The sequence below is a fragment of the Neopelma chrysocephalum genome, unplaced genomic scaffold, assembly GCF_003984885.1.
Source record: "Neopelma chrysocephalum unplaced genomic scaffold, ASM398488v2 Primary Assembly neopelma1_96926, whole genome shotgun sequence".
Lineage (NCBI taxonomy): Eukaryota > Metazoa > Chordata > Aves > Passeriformes > Pipridae > Neopelma > Neopelma chrysocephalum.
Genome location: NW_020925569.1, coordinates 1,694,773 through 1,706,872, shown reverse-complemented (window position 1 = coordinate 1,706,872; position 12,100 = coordinate 1,694,773). Strand labels below are relative to the sequence as shown.

Here is a 12,100-nt window from a genome sequence, read left to right as displayed (position 1 = left end):
AGTAAAGTTACTTCCAAGCTGTAATCGTGCTGTCTCTCATACAAAAATGTGTTTAAAAAAGTAAACAGATGCTATAATAACATCCAATAACAGCAGATGATTTTTAAAACAGAATCCTGTAGTCCTTGTGCTAAACTTCTACTGGAATTAAAGGGATAAAGTTGGGCCTTTGATTTCTGATGCCAAATTTATTCAAATTTATTCTTACTTTGACTATCTTGGAATTTTCTAAGCAATAATTACCTTTAAGTAGGTACTACATAAAAATGCCAATGACCAAAAATCCCTTGGACAATATAAAGTAAAGCGGAATAGCAATATGAAATCTCTAACTCAAATTCAACATGCCTTATGGTATGCTCATGTGCATAAAAGTAAATACAGCTGTCTAGTTACATAACTGCTATCCTGAGATTCTTCTAAATTAAAAATCTGAGATTACAGCCACAGCGAAGTGCCAGACTATCTGTAATTATTTCAGTATATGTGTGTTGTCTCTTAACCCCACAGCCAGCATTATGGTTTATTAACAGACTGTCCCATCCAACTGCCTGATTTTGGAAGCAAATCTTATGTAAACGTAACACAAAGTCAGAAAAAGTGTCAAGTAATAAAACTATTCAGATTTTATTGGACAAATTTGTATGTGGTTTTCTAAGGCTGAGAATGTGCTGAGGTAGAGAAAATAGGACATAGTACAGATTTTCTTTTAGCCGAGGAACTTTTGAGCTAAAATACAAATTCTTACCTTAATGGAAAACCACAGTAAGCCAATTCTGCACCATTAGCGAAGATGGGCCTAAATGACTCCCAGCAAGTAGTATCTTAAATCTTAAATATGAAGGCTGATTCTTTTTGTGACCAGGCTGGTAATACATAAAACACATATTCTCCTAGAGCAGCTCAGTAAATTAATTAAACTTTCATATATAAACTGCAAATAAGTTTTGCCTGTCTATTTCTGTCACTTCAACATATATCTAAAATCAGCATTTCTTTTTGTTTTCAACCTACCAGGAAGCTTTCTATATGCCTTGACTGACTTTCTTTTCTTGTACTCAACTCCTATCCCATCCATAAATAGGACAGAGAATCAGAATATTTCTACTAGAATAGCATAAATGATGTAGAAGGAGAAATTAATGTCTAAGGATTTTCAAACAAAATAAAGCAGTGAAAGCGACTCTCAGGAACAGGTGATAAATCTGTACTGCTGCACTCACCATGATTAGCAGCTCCATTCTGCCTTTCACTGTCTTCTACCTGGCACTTCTTTTTGGCGATCTTATGCAGAATTGAGGCCCTTTCCTTGAACTTTCCTAAAAGAAAGCGTTGTCGTTATTAAAACGCAGCCATTTTGAGAAGCAAAGTTTCTTTGCCATAGTGTAGACTCCAAAGATCAGTGACGACAATCCATTTCAGTTGCTCCTCAAACAGCAAACATGCTATTAAACACTATCTCATGTTCCCATCTATAGGCTTTCTTTCTTTTTAGAGGAAATAAAAATTTAGCCTTTTTTTTTCTTAGAATTCAGTAACAAATAGAACAAGAAATTGAAAACAAAAGCTATGATTTTCTTTGGAAGAAGTCAGTAAAGTTCCACCTGTAAACATGCTGGTGTAAGAATTCAGCCCAAATAGAAGATGAATACAGATGAATAAAGATATAAACAAACACAAAGTTTCAATTCTCAACTAGTAGGATAGTAACACAAAATTTCAGATTAACCCATATATTGCATCATAGTGACTGTGGTCAAATTTGTCACTTTGCACTATGTGTCTGTGATTTCTACAGGTACTTCAGAAGGGGAAGAACAAACGTCCACAATACATGATTTTCATATCAGGTTCTCAAAAGTAAACTTTCTTCTAAACCTGTCAGGGTTTTTTTTGTCTTCCATGAGGTTAACCATGCAGCTCATCCTCTACATTGTCTCCAGGACAACACATTCTACCATAAGAGAGGTCCCAGCTTCTGTCAGTCTTTATTGACCACTGAGTCCAAATGACATGTTCAAACTTAGCAATGTCAAAGATGTCAAATATTAAGTGAAATGAATCCTTCCTCTGCATTGGTTGATCTTTCTATGTAGGGACTTTTTGGACAACTTTATGACAGCCTATGTTTTGTATAAAGATGATGTATCTGCCTTCATTTATTGTTATCCCCATTGCTATTGCACTTTTAGTATTTTAAAATATTTTTTGAAAGTTTAACTGGTGGCTATCATACAGTATGCTTCTAATTAAGAATACTATTACAACACAGGGTCTGTGGCTCTTTTAATTCTTCATCTCCACGTACAAAAATGCACTGAAAACTGTTGGTGTCCCTGCAGCAAAACCAGCACAGACTTAAGACCAAAAGATATTTCAGTAGAATTATATAATAGACTAACACTGGAAAGGAGAAGTAAGAAGTCATGAATGAATTCAGTTATGTGGATAACAATCACTAGTTTCCAAGCTAAAATAAAAGACACACAAGAATAAATCATTAGTCAAGAAAGAAGTCCCTCCCCACAAATGGAAGTTTCAAACCCCTATACCCATACTTGTATATGTGAAGAAGCGTATACCCAGGGACTAGCAGCCGGGAATTATTCACCAGGAAGTGGAACTAATTTCTCAACAGCAAGCCACTTGGAAAGTAATAAAAATACCACAAATATTTAACAAGCAGTACTTCCTTTCCGCAGTCCTTATCTTTCACAAACACATCGTGCTCCAAAAAAAAAATTACCCATTCACAATATTTTGCAAATATTAATCTTCTTTGGCACCTAGAGTAAAACACTTGCAGAAGAATATCTAAGCACAGAACACAATCATAAATAGCAAGGCATCTTGTTATTTCAGCACACAGGGTCAGAGGCAGATGTTTTAGTTAGAAGGGGAAGAAGAAACAAAGGGTTAAAGAAAGAAAAAGAGAAGGAAGGAAGGGAGAGAGAGAAGGAAGGGAGGGAGGGAAGGAAGGAAGGAAAGAAGGAAGGAAGGAAGAAAGGAAAGAAGCAAAGAAAGAAAGAGAAAGGAAGGAAGAAAAAAAGAAAAGGAAGAAAGAAAGGGAATTGTATGGGATATCAGATAAGAGAAAGAAAACCCAGAAAAAATGCAAATCATTATTTCCAAATATTTGAAGCCAAAATGCTAGGAGTAATGGCTGCTCCTAACTTCATTTGAAATACTGGGGGCATTTAAAAAGTGCTTATCCATAAGAATGTGTAAATACTAACAGGTGCCTGTTGTAATGTCAGTTTGCTAAAGGATTGTGCTAGCTTTCAGACTCCAACTCAGCTTCATGTGTTTGAGAATTCAGCTTGTGATGCCCCAAATAATAATAATAATAAAATAATAATGGCCAGTCTTCACGAACGAAGATTTGGGGAAAGGTCTTTTACCTTTCCAGCCTGCGCAATGGATTTTTTAGGTGAGACACAGCCTGCGCTGAACTGAGCCCACCCTTTAATCCTAAGGTTCATGTGCCGGGGCCAAGCAAGCTTGGACAATGGCAGTGAGGTCCTCAGGACGTAGGTTTGTTTAGAGTGACCTTCTCATAGATGGATGGCCTCACAGGGCTAATGAGCTCCATCTGCCCGGGGGACCAGGAATCGAACCTGGGTCGCAGCGGTTAGAGTGCCGCATGCTAACCACTAGGCCACCAGGGGTCCTGATGCCCCAAATACACAAATGCATTTTTTGCAAACAATGAAGATGATGCAATTTTCTAAGAAATGCCTGTGGAACCATCCATGTCTCCAACTACTCCAGGATGCTGTAGAACCTTTCAATTAAAGGTTGAATTTTAAAAATTAATTAATATGATGCAGAATTCTATAAGGATATTCTAGTATTTTGTTTGAGATTGTTTGAAACTGTTTAGGTTAGCAATTATTGAACTGAAAAGAAAATGCCTCCACAGAGATTCACACTGGTTTAGATTAGCTTAATTGAATATGTCCTTCATTTTTTTCACATTTACGAAAACCTCTCACCATCTTTAGGAAGAATTTCTTACATTGACTTTTAGCAATTGTAAGTTACACCACTTCATTCAGGACACTGTTGAACAGTTGTAAGTCACTGTCATGGAAATTAACATCAACATTTGAAATGGAAAATGTATTTTGGTTTATTTTTATTTCCCAGTACATGCATTGTTCAGCTTACATTGCTTTATATCATTACTTTCCATTTGGTTCACTCAGTGTAGGTTACAAAAATGAGAGAAAATGATTTAAAGACATTATCGACCATCAAAAACATTAAACTGAGGAAAGCAATAGTACTAGCCTGCATCAAGACAGTGAGATATAAAAAGACAGCAGAGCTATGCTTTCTCCCTCCCTTTTTTGGCCATTTTCCTCCTTTAAACCAAATCAAAACTTGTTGAGTGAAAGGGGAAGCACAGAGCCACCAGGAGAAATGACCAGAAATTTCTAAGTAATTGAAATTTTCAGAAAGCCACTAAGGTCAATCTTAGGCACAGATCTTCTCTCATGTCTTTTTCCTTATCTTTAGCTGGGGTAAATAAAATAATCCACAGGAATGCTGTAGGTTTTATTTCTAGAATACTTCTAGAATAATTTATTTCAGTCCTCTTTAATAGTCCTATGTACTGTGGGGTTGACTACCTAATTCTCATACTAGCTGTTACCATGAGAGTTTAGGTGAATGAAAATGCTTGATCCTATGGACCTAAAGTAGAATAAATTGCTATAGAAAATTCTTAGTTAATCTAGGTTTACTGAACTTCAACAGATTTTGCAGCTCATTTTGGTTTGCAAAGAATTGGGTGGAAGGAAGAGGAGAACAAGGCCAGGTGATAAGCAAAGAAGGTAAATTAAAACTAAATTAGTTTTATTTGAATATATACAAACAAATCAATGTTGTGTAATGTAGATATGCCGTGATTTGCATGAGTAACTCCAGCTGGCATCAGTTGGCAGAGATTCTCCTTCTGATAAAGGATATATTAAAAAGCCAATCCTTTAACTGCAGCCTAAATTGCAGACTGCAAATTCCCTGGGTCAGAAAAGTCTTCGATTTGATGAGAAAATAGTTAGTCTTCAGAAATTTACTCTTGGTCATTAGGCTGTATCTAATTGAATGTTGCAGCCTAACCATTAATTTTTGTCCCTGATTGCTGTGATATAGCAGCAAGAATAAATGAGCCTGTGTTTCTCTACTGGAGGACAGAAAGACTACTCCCTATCTCCACTCAGGGCTTGAGGACCTGGACTTAAGGATGTATTTTATTAGAAAAAAAAAGAACAAACACTGGGTTTGTAACTGGATCTATGTGTTCCTGTGACTAAGTTGCTGTACAAAATATATAAAAACCTCAGTCCAAAGAAGAAAAGGGGAAATGCAAATAAGTGTGATGCAGAGTAATAGCGATTATACTTCTGTAAATCAAAACACAAAGTACAAAATGTAGCACACTTTGATCGAAATACAGTGGGATACACTATTCACTACTTGCTCTATGAAAGACAAGTGAAAATGATGAAAATAGTTGCTCTTGAGAAGGTAAACTATCATAGACTCTTGTGTTAGTATTTCTAAAGGCAAAGAGCTTCCTTTTTGGTTTTGTTTCTGGATTTTTGCTGTTGCTACAGTGTAGTCCTGAATTATTTATTCATGAGAAATGCTTTCTGAGATAATATTGAATATTAACAGCATTACTTCTGCATAGGTACAGTAATAATAGATATATATGTATGTATCATAATTTGGTAGGTGTTTCCTCACAAATAAATACATGTAATTGTCAATAGATATTTATGAATTTCAGAAGGCTACTTTTGAAATAGTAGATTTAATACTTCACCATAAAAATTAGAAATCTTAAAATATCCAGGTAAGGCTACAAAGAGAAATTACCTTTGTATCTTGATTGTAATGAAGACTGAGATGAAACATACTGCAAAAGCTTTAGCTCTGGTGGCCGCATCTGAGTGGCCCAGGATAATGGCTCATTTCAGGTTCTCCAGAGGTATATTTAAACAACATAGACATCACTGTTTGCCTGGTTAAATCTTCTCTCAGATATCTTTTCTTATATTGGTGCCACCCCTATGTACTAGATACTTAATCTGGAAAATGGAGGGCAGCGAGGCAAGACTGCTCTATGAGCTCAGGCCTGCCTCAGGAGAAAACAGCATTTTCCAACATCAGGCACAAAGGTAAAAGGAATTGTCTTCCACAGACAGCCCCAGAATAGTATGGTTATATTCGTGTATCAACAACAGATACAGAAGATGGGAAATAGAAGTTATTACTTCCCACCCTTCCGACCCCAACCCAAGAAATGATTAAGAGTAAGTCATGTAATGAAGGTTCACTTAAAATCCTCAAGATTAATCTACTAACTGTGTATTCAAAACCGAGAATTAAACTATTTGCCTCAAATTCCCAATATTAAAAATAAGTAGGAATAGGTGGCTAAACTTCTCTACAGGGCTAAAACTTATCCCCATATGCAAACATGCTGCTAATTACTAAACTTAGCATAATGAAAACATAATAAGAGAGCTGGACAAGAGGCCTTGATCCTACAGACAATCAGGTCTCAGTTCAGGGACAATTCCAAACTATAGTAATGCTGACTGCACTAGCACTAAAAGCATGTGTTGGAAATTTAGTGCACATTTAACTGCTTTCCTGAATTAGTATAACAAAACTGCAATGCTTTTGAGTCAGCAGAAAAATTTCCCAAGACTTCATTGAGCCCTGATTCAGGCCCTAATTACTTCCTTCTTGTATTGCTAGAATCAGGATTTAAAATCGCATATTTTTTGCATTGCAATTAAGCATACTCCAGGAATAAGCATGCTTAGTTTTTAAAGTTTGTTCATTACTTTTGAATAATACAGTAAACTGAAGTCACTTAGCAATTGTTCTCCGAGTGATTTAAACACCCATATATTAATTAATCTTCTTGAATGCATTGTAAAACATGGCATCAAATAAGCATCTACAATCTATATTATTCAGTACCACATAATTTGGGAGTATGGTTCTGCATGTATGTTCTTCACTAAAAGCATTCCATTGTATTTCCTTATCTGAAATAGCAGAACTGAAATATTGAAAATAAAAACCTTAAAAAGAGTCATAACGGATTGCGCTGTCAATGAAGACATGCAAAAAGAAGTTATTAAAAAATGGAGAAACTGAAAATAGGACTAAGAAAAACAAAGGAAAAACTGAATACATAAAAGAAGCTCAAGGGGCTTCAAAAAAAGCTAATACAAACAATTCTAAAATATTTCTTACCTTCTTCAGTCATTGTGTCATAATATTTTAGGTTTCCATATGATCCAAGCTCTACAACATCACAGTAAAAGACACAAAGATAAGGAACCAGCAGACATTCAAGAAATGTACATGTTTTTGCATGTGCTTCATAAACTCGAAGAGTGATTATGCAAAACATTCTGCAGGACAACAAAACACAGGTTACAGAAATAGCAGTGCCTTTCCTCCCAGAAATTTCACAAGTCACTGACTTCGGGTAAATGTTAAACTTGTTAGTGAGATGTAGGAGAACCACTGACATCTAAAACGTAGCCTTTTCACAGTTATTGCTGATTTGGTGCCTCTGCATTTGGGAAAACATAATAAACCTTGATAATACCTAATCAGCAGTAATTTTGCAAACTAAGCTCTTTTGCCATTCCCCAAGTCAGACATTCAACTACTTCTGTATAAAAATTAAAAAAACAGTCTCAAAACACATAACTTAAGAAACTGTTCATAATGTTGTCCCACAAACATTGTTTCGACACCAGTGCTGATGTTGGCTTGCTTTAGAGGGGTTACTTACTTTAACCACTCTCTTGTCACTTGTGTAATCAGAAAAAAAGTACTTACTTCATCAGGTGATATCAGACCTACATTTATTATATCATTAAATTGATCTGTATATATTGCATTCCTATATTCTAGCAGGGCAGAGAAAAGAATGGAATGCAGAGATCTCCAGATCTTCATGGCTACTATTATTTTTTTTGTGTGAAACAATCTTGCATGAAATCACCTTTTTATTGCAGATGTTGTTTTACACTTCTTTTCTTGAAGTGCTTTTTTCTTATAATATGGCATATATGTGAATATACATATAACAACAATAAATAATTTAAGTCTATGAAACAGGTAAATGAAAAATTAAGCCCAAGGAGGAATTTGTAAATGATCTGGCTGAGGAATGTCCAGATGATTTCACTCATCATTTTTACCTGAAATTTTACAACTGAGCATCTGAGCATCCAACCTTTGACAGAATATAACCATTAAAAATGTATAGCTAACAGTTTGGTAGTGCTCTTTCCTTTGGAAGTATTCTCTCTTCATATTTACGAAACAGCTTAAGCAATTAAACATAAAGATGATGTCCAATTATTCTGATTTTAGCTGATGCACCTCATGATCTTTCAACAATTTTTCACAGAGGTGGATTTCAGTAGAGGCCTGGCTATTAGTTTTTTACTGAAAAATACTGTGATCATATGCAAACCTTTTGAAAGATCCCTGTTTTAAATAAAAAACTGGAACATGCCAAATTAACATTTCTTAAATCATTTGCTGAGAGAGAGAACACCATATGCCATGTAACTAAAAAATATGGGATATTCTAATTGCTGATTTTTTAATGACTATGATTGGATTGTAATGATTTTTCATATTTGTCAAAAGCAGTTACAATTATTCACATACTCTTGCTTGTACAATGCAGTGTGTCCCATAGAATAGGGACATTAAGTCTCTCTTAAAGCAAAGAAAGATGTAATTTAAAGACAGAATTTGATATATTGTTTTACAGTAATATAGATTGCATATGCTGTTTTGTAAAAATGTTCTTAGTGTTGCAATTGCAACATAATCTTTGTAGCTGCTAGTACATACAAGATGCTGTTGTTCTACCATCTTGATCTTAGTCCTAAAGATTTAAATTCCTTACCTGGAAAGAGCCCCCAATAACTTCAATACTGACTACCCTGCATACAGCATTCGGAACCACTTGTCCTGTTTAATTAGCCAGCACCTTTGCTTATACTTATTCTCACTGATCTCTGCCTTAATGTGTCTGGGGTTCACTTTGCTAGAACCTGGGCTGAGGCTTCCATTGGAGATTGAGCACAGGACTGGAAAAGAGATGCTAAAAGGAGTCTAAATAAGGAAATGGAGGTACATGGGGAAGACAACACTGACGGAGAGGAGCTGCATAAACAGAGAAGAAGGTTGCAGCATAGGAACAAACTTCCAAATTAACAGAACAGCAGACATGAGGCTTCTGACCTAATGGATGAAGCAAAAGAGGTTTCGGAGAAAACCAACAAAAGTGGTGGATTCCAAATGTTAAAAAAAAAAACCAAAACAAACCACCACATATTGGTTCTCATGTTTAGATTATTTGCTTACATCTGAAGTGAGAGATGAAAGACAAACAGGAAAGAAAAAAAGGTGAATCTGATCTTATAGAGACTAAAAAAGGAAGAGAAACAAGGTGACGAATGACAGTGCATGTTTCTGATGATAATCATGTTCTGGGCACTTCAGCAATTCAACACACCAAGGATTAAACTAGGTTAATTCCTGCAGTTAGTAAAATTATGTCCTGGAAAACTCTAATCTTGCTGGTGAGATTACATTATCCAAAGGTTATGGTCCTATACTCAGAGTGGAACATTTTATACAATCATCAGCCCACTGACTGCAATGCACAACAATGACCCCAGAAAATATCAGCTGTACATATTCACATGAATTACTTTTGTGGGTTTCAAAATTACTTGGGCCAGTGCTGCTCAGCAGCATGACAGGTCTGCCTCTCTACAGTCTACCTGTGGAGAATCAAATGTCGGACTGGGAACGATATAAGGCGTGGAGAGAACTTTATGGAAACTGAATGGATTATGAACTTTGAATACATCGAATGGACTTTCTCATCACGGACTGACTGTTGTTTCCCCAGTTATATTGTGTTATTTGTTCTTACTGTTGTACCCCTGTTAGTCGCTGGTTTTTATAAAATTTTAATATACCTCCATGTTAGCCCTTCTTCTCCCTCAGACTTTCCCGCCTAAAGTTGTTTACTCCCCTGTTCTCCCCTGCTTTCCCGCTCCTCTGACACTGATTGGCTGAGGTTTGCCGCAGTGCAGAGTGAGCTCCCATTGGCCCTTTCCCCTAGATACTCCAGGGTTACACCTACCTCTCCCTTGTCCCCCAATCCTCACTCTCCCTGAGCTGTCAGTCCCATGCTCCTCCCCAGTTCTGAATCCTCCCCTCAGACCTACCCTACTTAAGTCCCTGCTTTCCCTTAATAAAGTGGCATTGCTTCACCAACCTTCATCTGTGTCCGGACCCTCATTCGCAGTGCCGCGTCCCCATTCCCTTACCCCTCGGGCCGTGGCATCTACCTCCAATATATTGCACTGGCTTCTGCTGTAAGATTTGGACTAAATCTGCTCTTTGCTGTTTGGTTTAGAGTTTTGCTGTTATAATAAGACACATTCTGTTCAATATGAATTTAAGTAAACTCAAAATGAAGTATTTTTTGAACAAATACTGTATTGCAAAAATTTAACAGCTTTTAAAATAAACTTATTTTACATGGAATTGAAAATCTAAAATACTGTGATAAAGGATACTTGAAAAAATATCCCCAAATTCAACAACAATTCCATTTTTGTGAACATGCTATGCAACTCCCATGGTGAGGTCATAGCAGACAGACTGGATGACAGCCAGTACCTGCATCCCTACTGGTAGCATGAAACAAAGAGGATGCAGAGATGCGGCTTAACAGCTGATCCTCAACAGTTAGAGATTCATTTTATAATTTGTTCCCTTCTGCATATTTTTACACCATAAGAGAAGAGAAGGTTCCTGGTCATCCTGTCAAACATTCCCGAAGGATTACAACAACATTTGCCTTATTACCTACTGTTCTTTGCTGTGTTTGTAGGTGTCAAACCACATCAAAGCAAACAGAAAGAATAATATTGCTACTCAATGGGGCTACATTATTTGTAATTTCAAATTACATTCAAGACAGCCAGCACAGCTTCAACAAGGGAAAGTCCTGCATTATTCAATCCAGTGGCCTCCTACAGTGGAGTGACTACACCAGTGGACAAGGCAAGGGCTACAGATGTCATTTATCTGGACTTCTGCAAGGTCCCTTCAAGCTCCTTCTCTCTAAATTGGAGAGAGATGAATTTGATGGGTGAATAAGGAAGTGGTTGGATAGTCACATCCAGAGGGTAGTGGTCAACAGCTCAGAGTCCTGATAGACATCATGACAAGTGGTGACCCTCAGGTGTCTGTTTTGGGACCAGTGTTATTTAATTATTTAATATCTTAATTAATTACATAGATGAATGGATCAAGTGCACCCTGAGCAAGTTTTGTAGATGACACCAAGCTGAGTGGTGTTGTTGACACACCTGAAGGACAGGATGCCATTCAGAGGGACCTGGACAAGCTCAAGAAGTGGGTCTATGGGAATCTCATGAGGTTTAATAGGACGAAGTGCAAGGTGCTGCACCTGCGTTGGGGCAACCACTGATATCAATACAGGCTGAGGGATGAGCAGATTGAGAACAGCCCTGCTGAGAAGGACTTGGGGGTGCTGGTGAATGAGAAGCTGGACACGACCAGCAATGTGCACTTGCAGTCCAGAAAGTCACTCGTATTCTGGACTGCATTAAAAGCAGCGTAGCCAGAAGGTCAAAGGAGGTGATTCTACTCTTGCTGCAGTGAGACCCCATCTGGAGTACTGCATCAGCTCTGGTGTCCCCCAGGAAGGGCATGGATCTATTGGACAAGTCCAGAGGAGAGCCACAAAAATGGTCAGAGGCCTGAAACACCATTTCTACGAAGACAGGCTTAGAACATTGGGTTTGTTCAGCCTGTAGAAGAAAAGACTCTGAGGAGACTGTGGAGCAGCCTGTCAATACCTAGAGGGGAACTATAAAAAGATGGTGACAAACTTTTTAGTAGGACTTGTCGTGGTAGGAAGAAGGTAGATTCAGACAAGATATAAAAAAGACATTTTTTGTACAGAGAATGGGGAAACACTGGCACAGTTTGC

General features: G+C 37.2%; 1 protein-coding gene across 4 annotated transcripts in view; it reads right to left on the bottom strand.

Moving 5' to 3' along the window:
• The window catches only part of SLC24A2 (solute carrier family 24 member 2), a 120,374-nt gene that overhangs the window by 37,528 nt on the left and 70,746 nt on the right, over positions 1 to 12,100 (bottom strand). For 3 of the 4 annotated variants that reach the window (XM_027670716.1, XM_027670713.1, XM_027670714.1), the window contains exons 5-6: positions 7,282 to 7,332; positions 1,224 to 1,319 (exon numbers count right to left, since the gene is read on the bottom strand). In XM_027670716.1, the coding sequence (XP_027526517.1) occupies positions 1,224 to 1,319; positions 7,282 to 7,332 (147 nt within the window). The remainder of the gene's footprint in view (positions 1 to 1,223; positions 1,320 to 7,281; positions 7,333 to 12,100) is intronic. The other variant, XM_027670715.1, reaches the window with a different exon arrangement.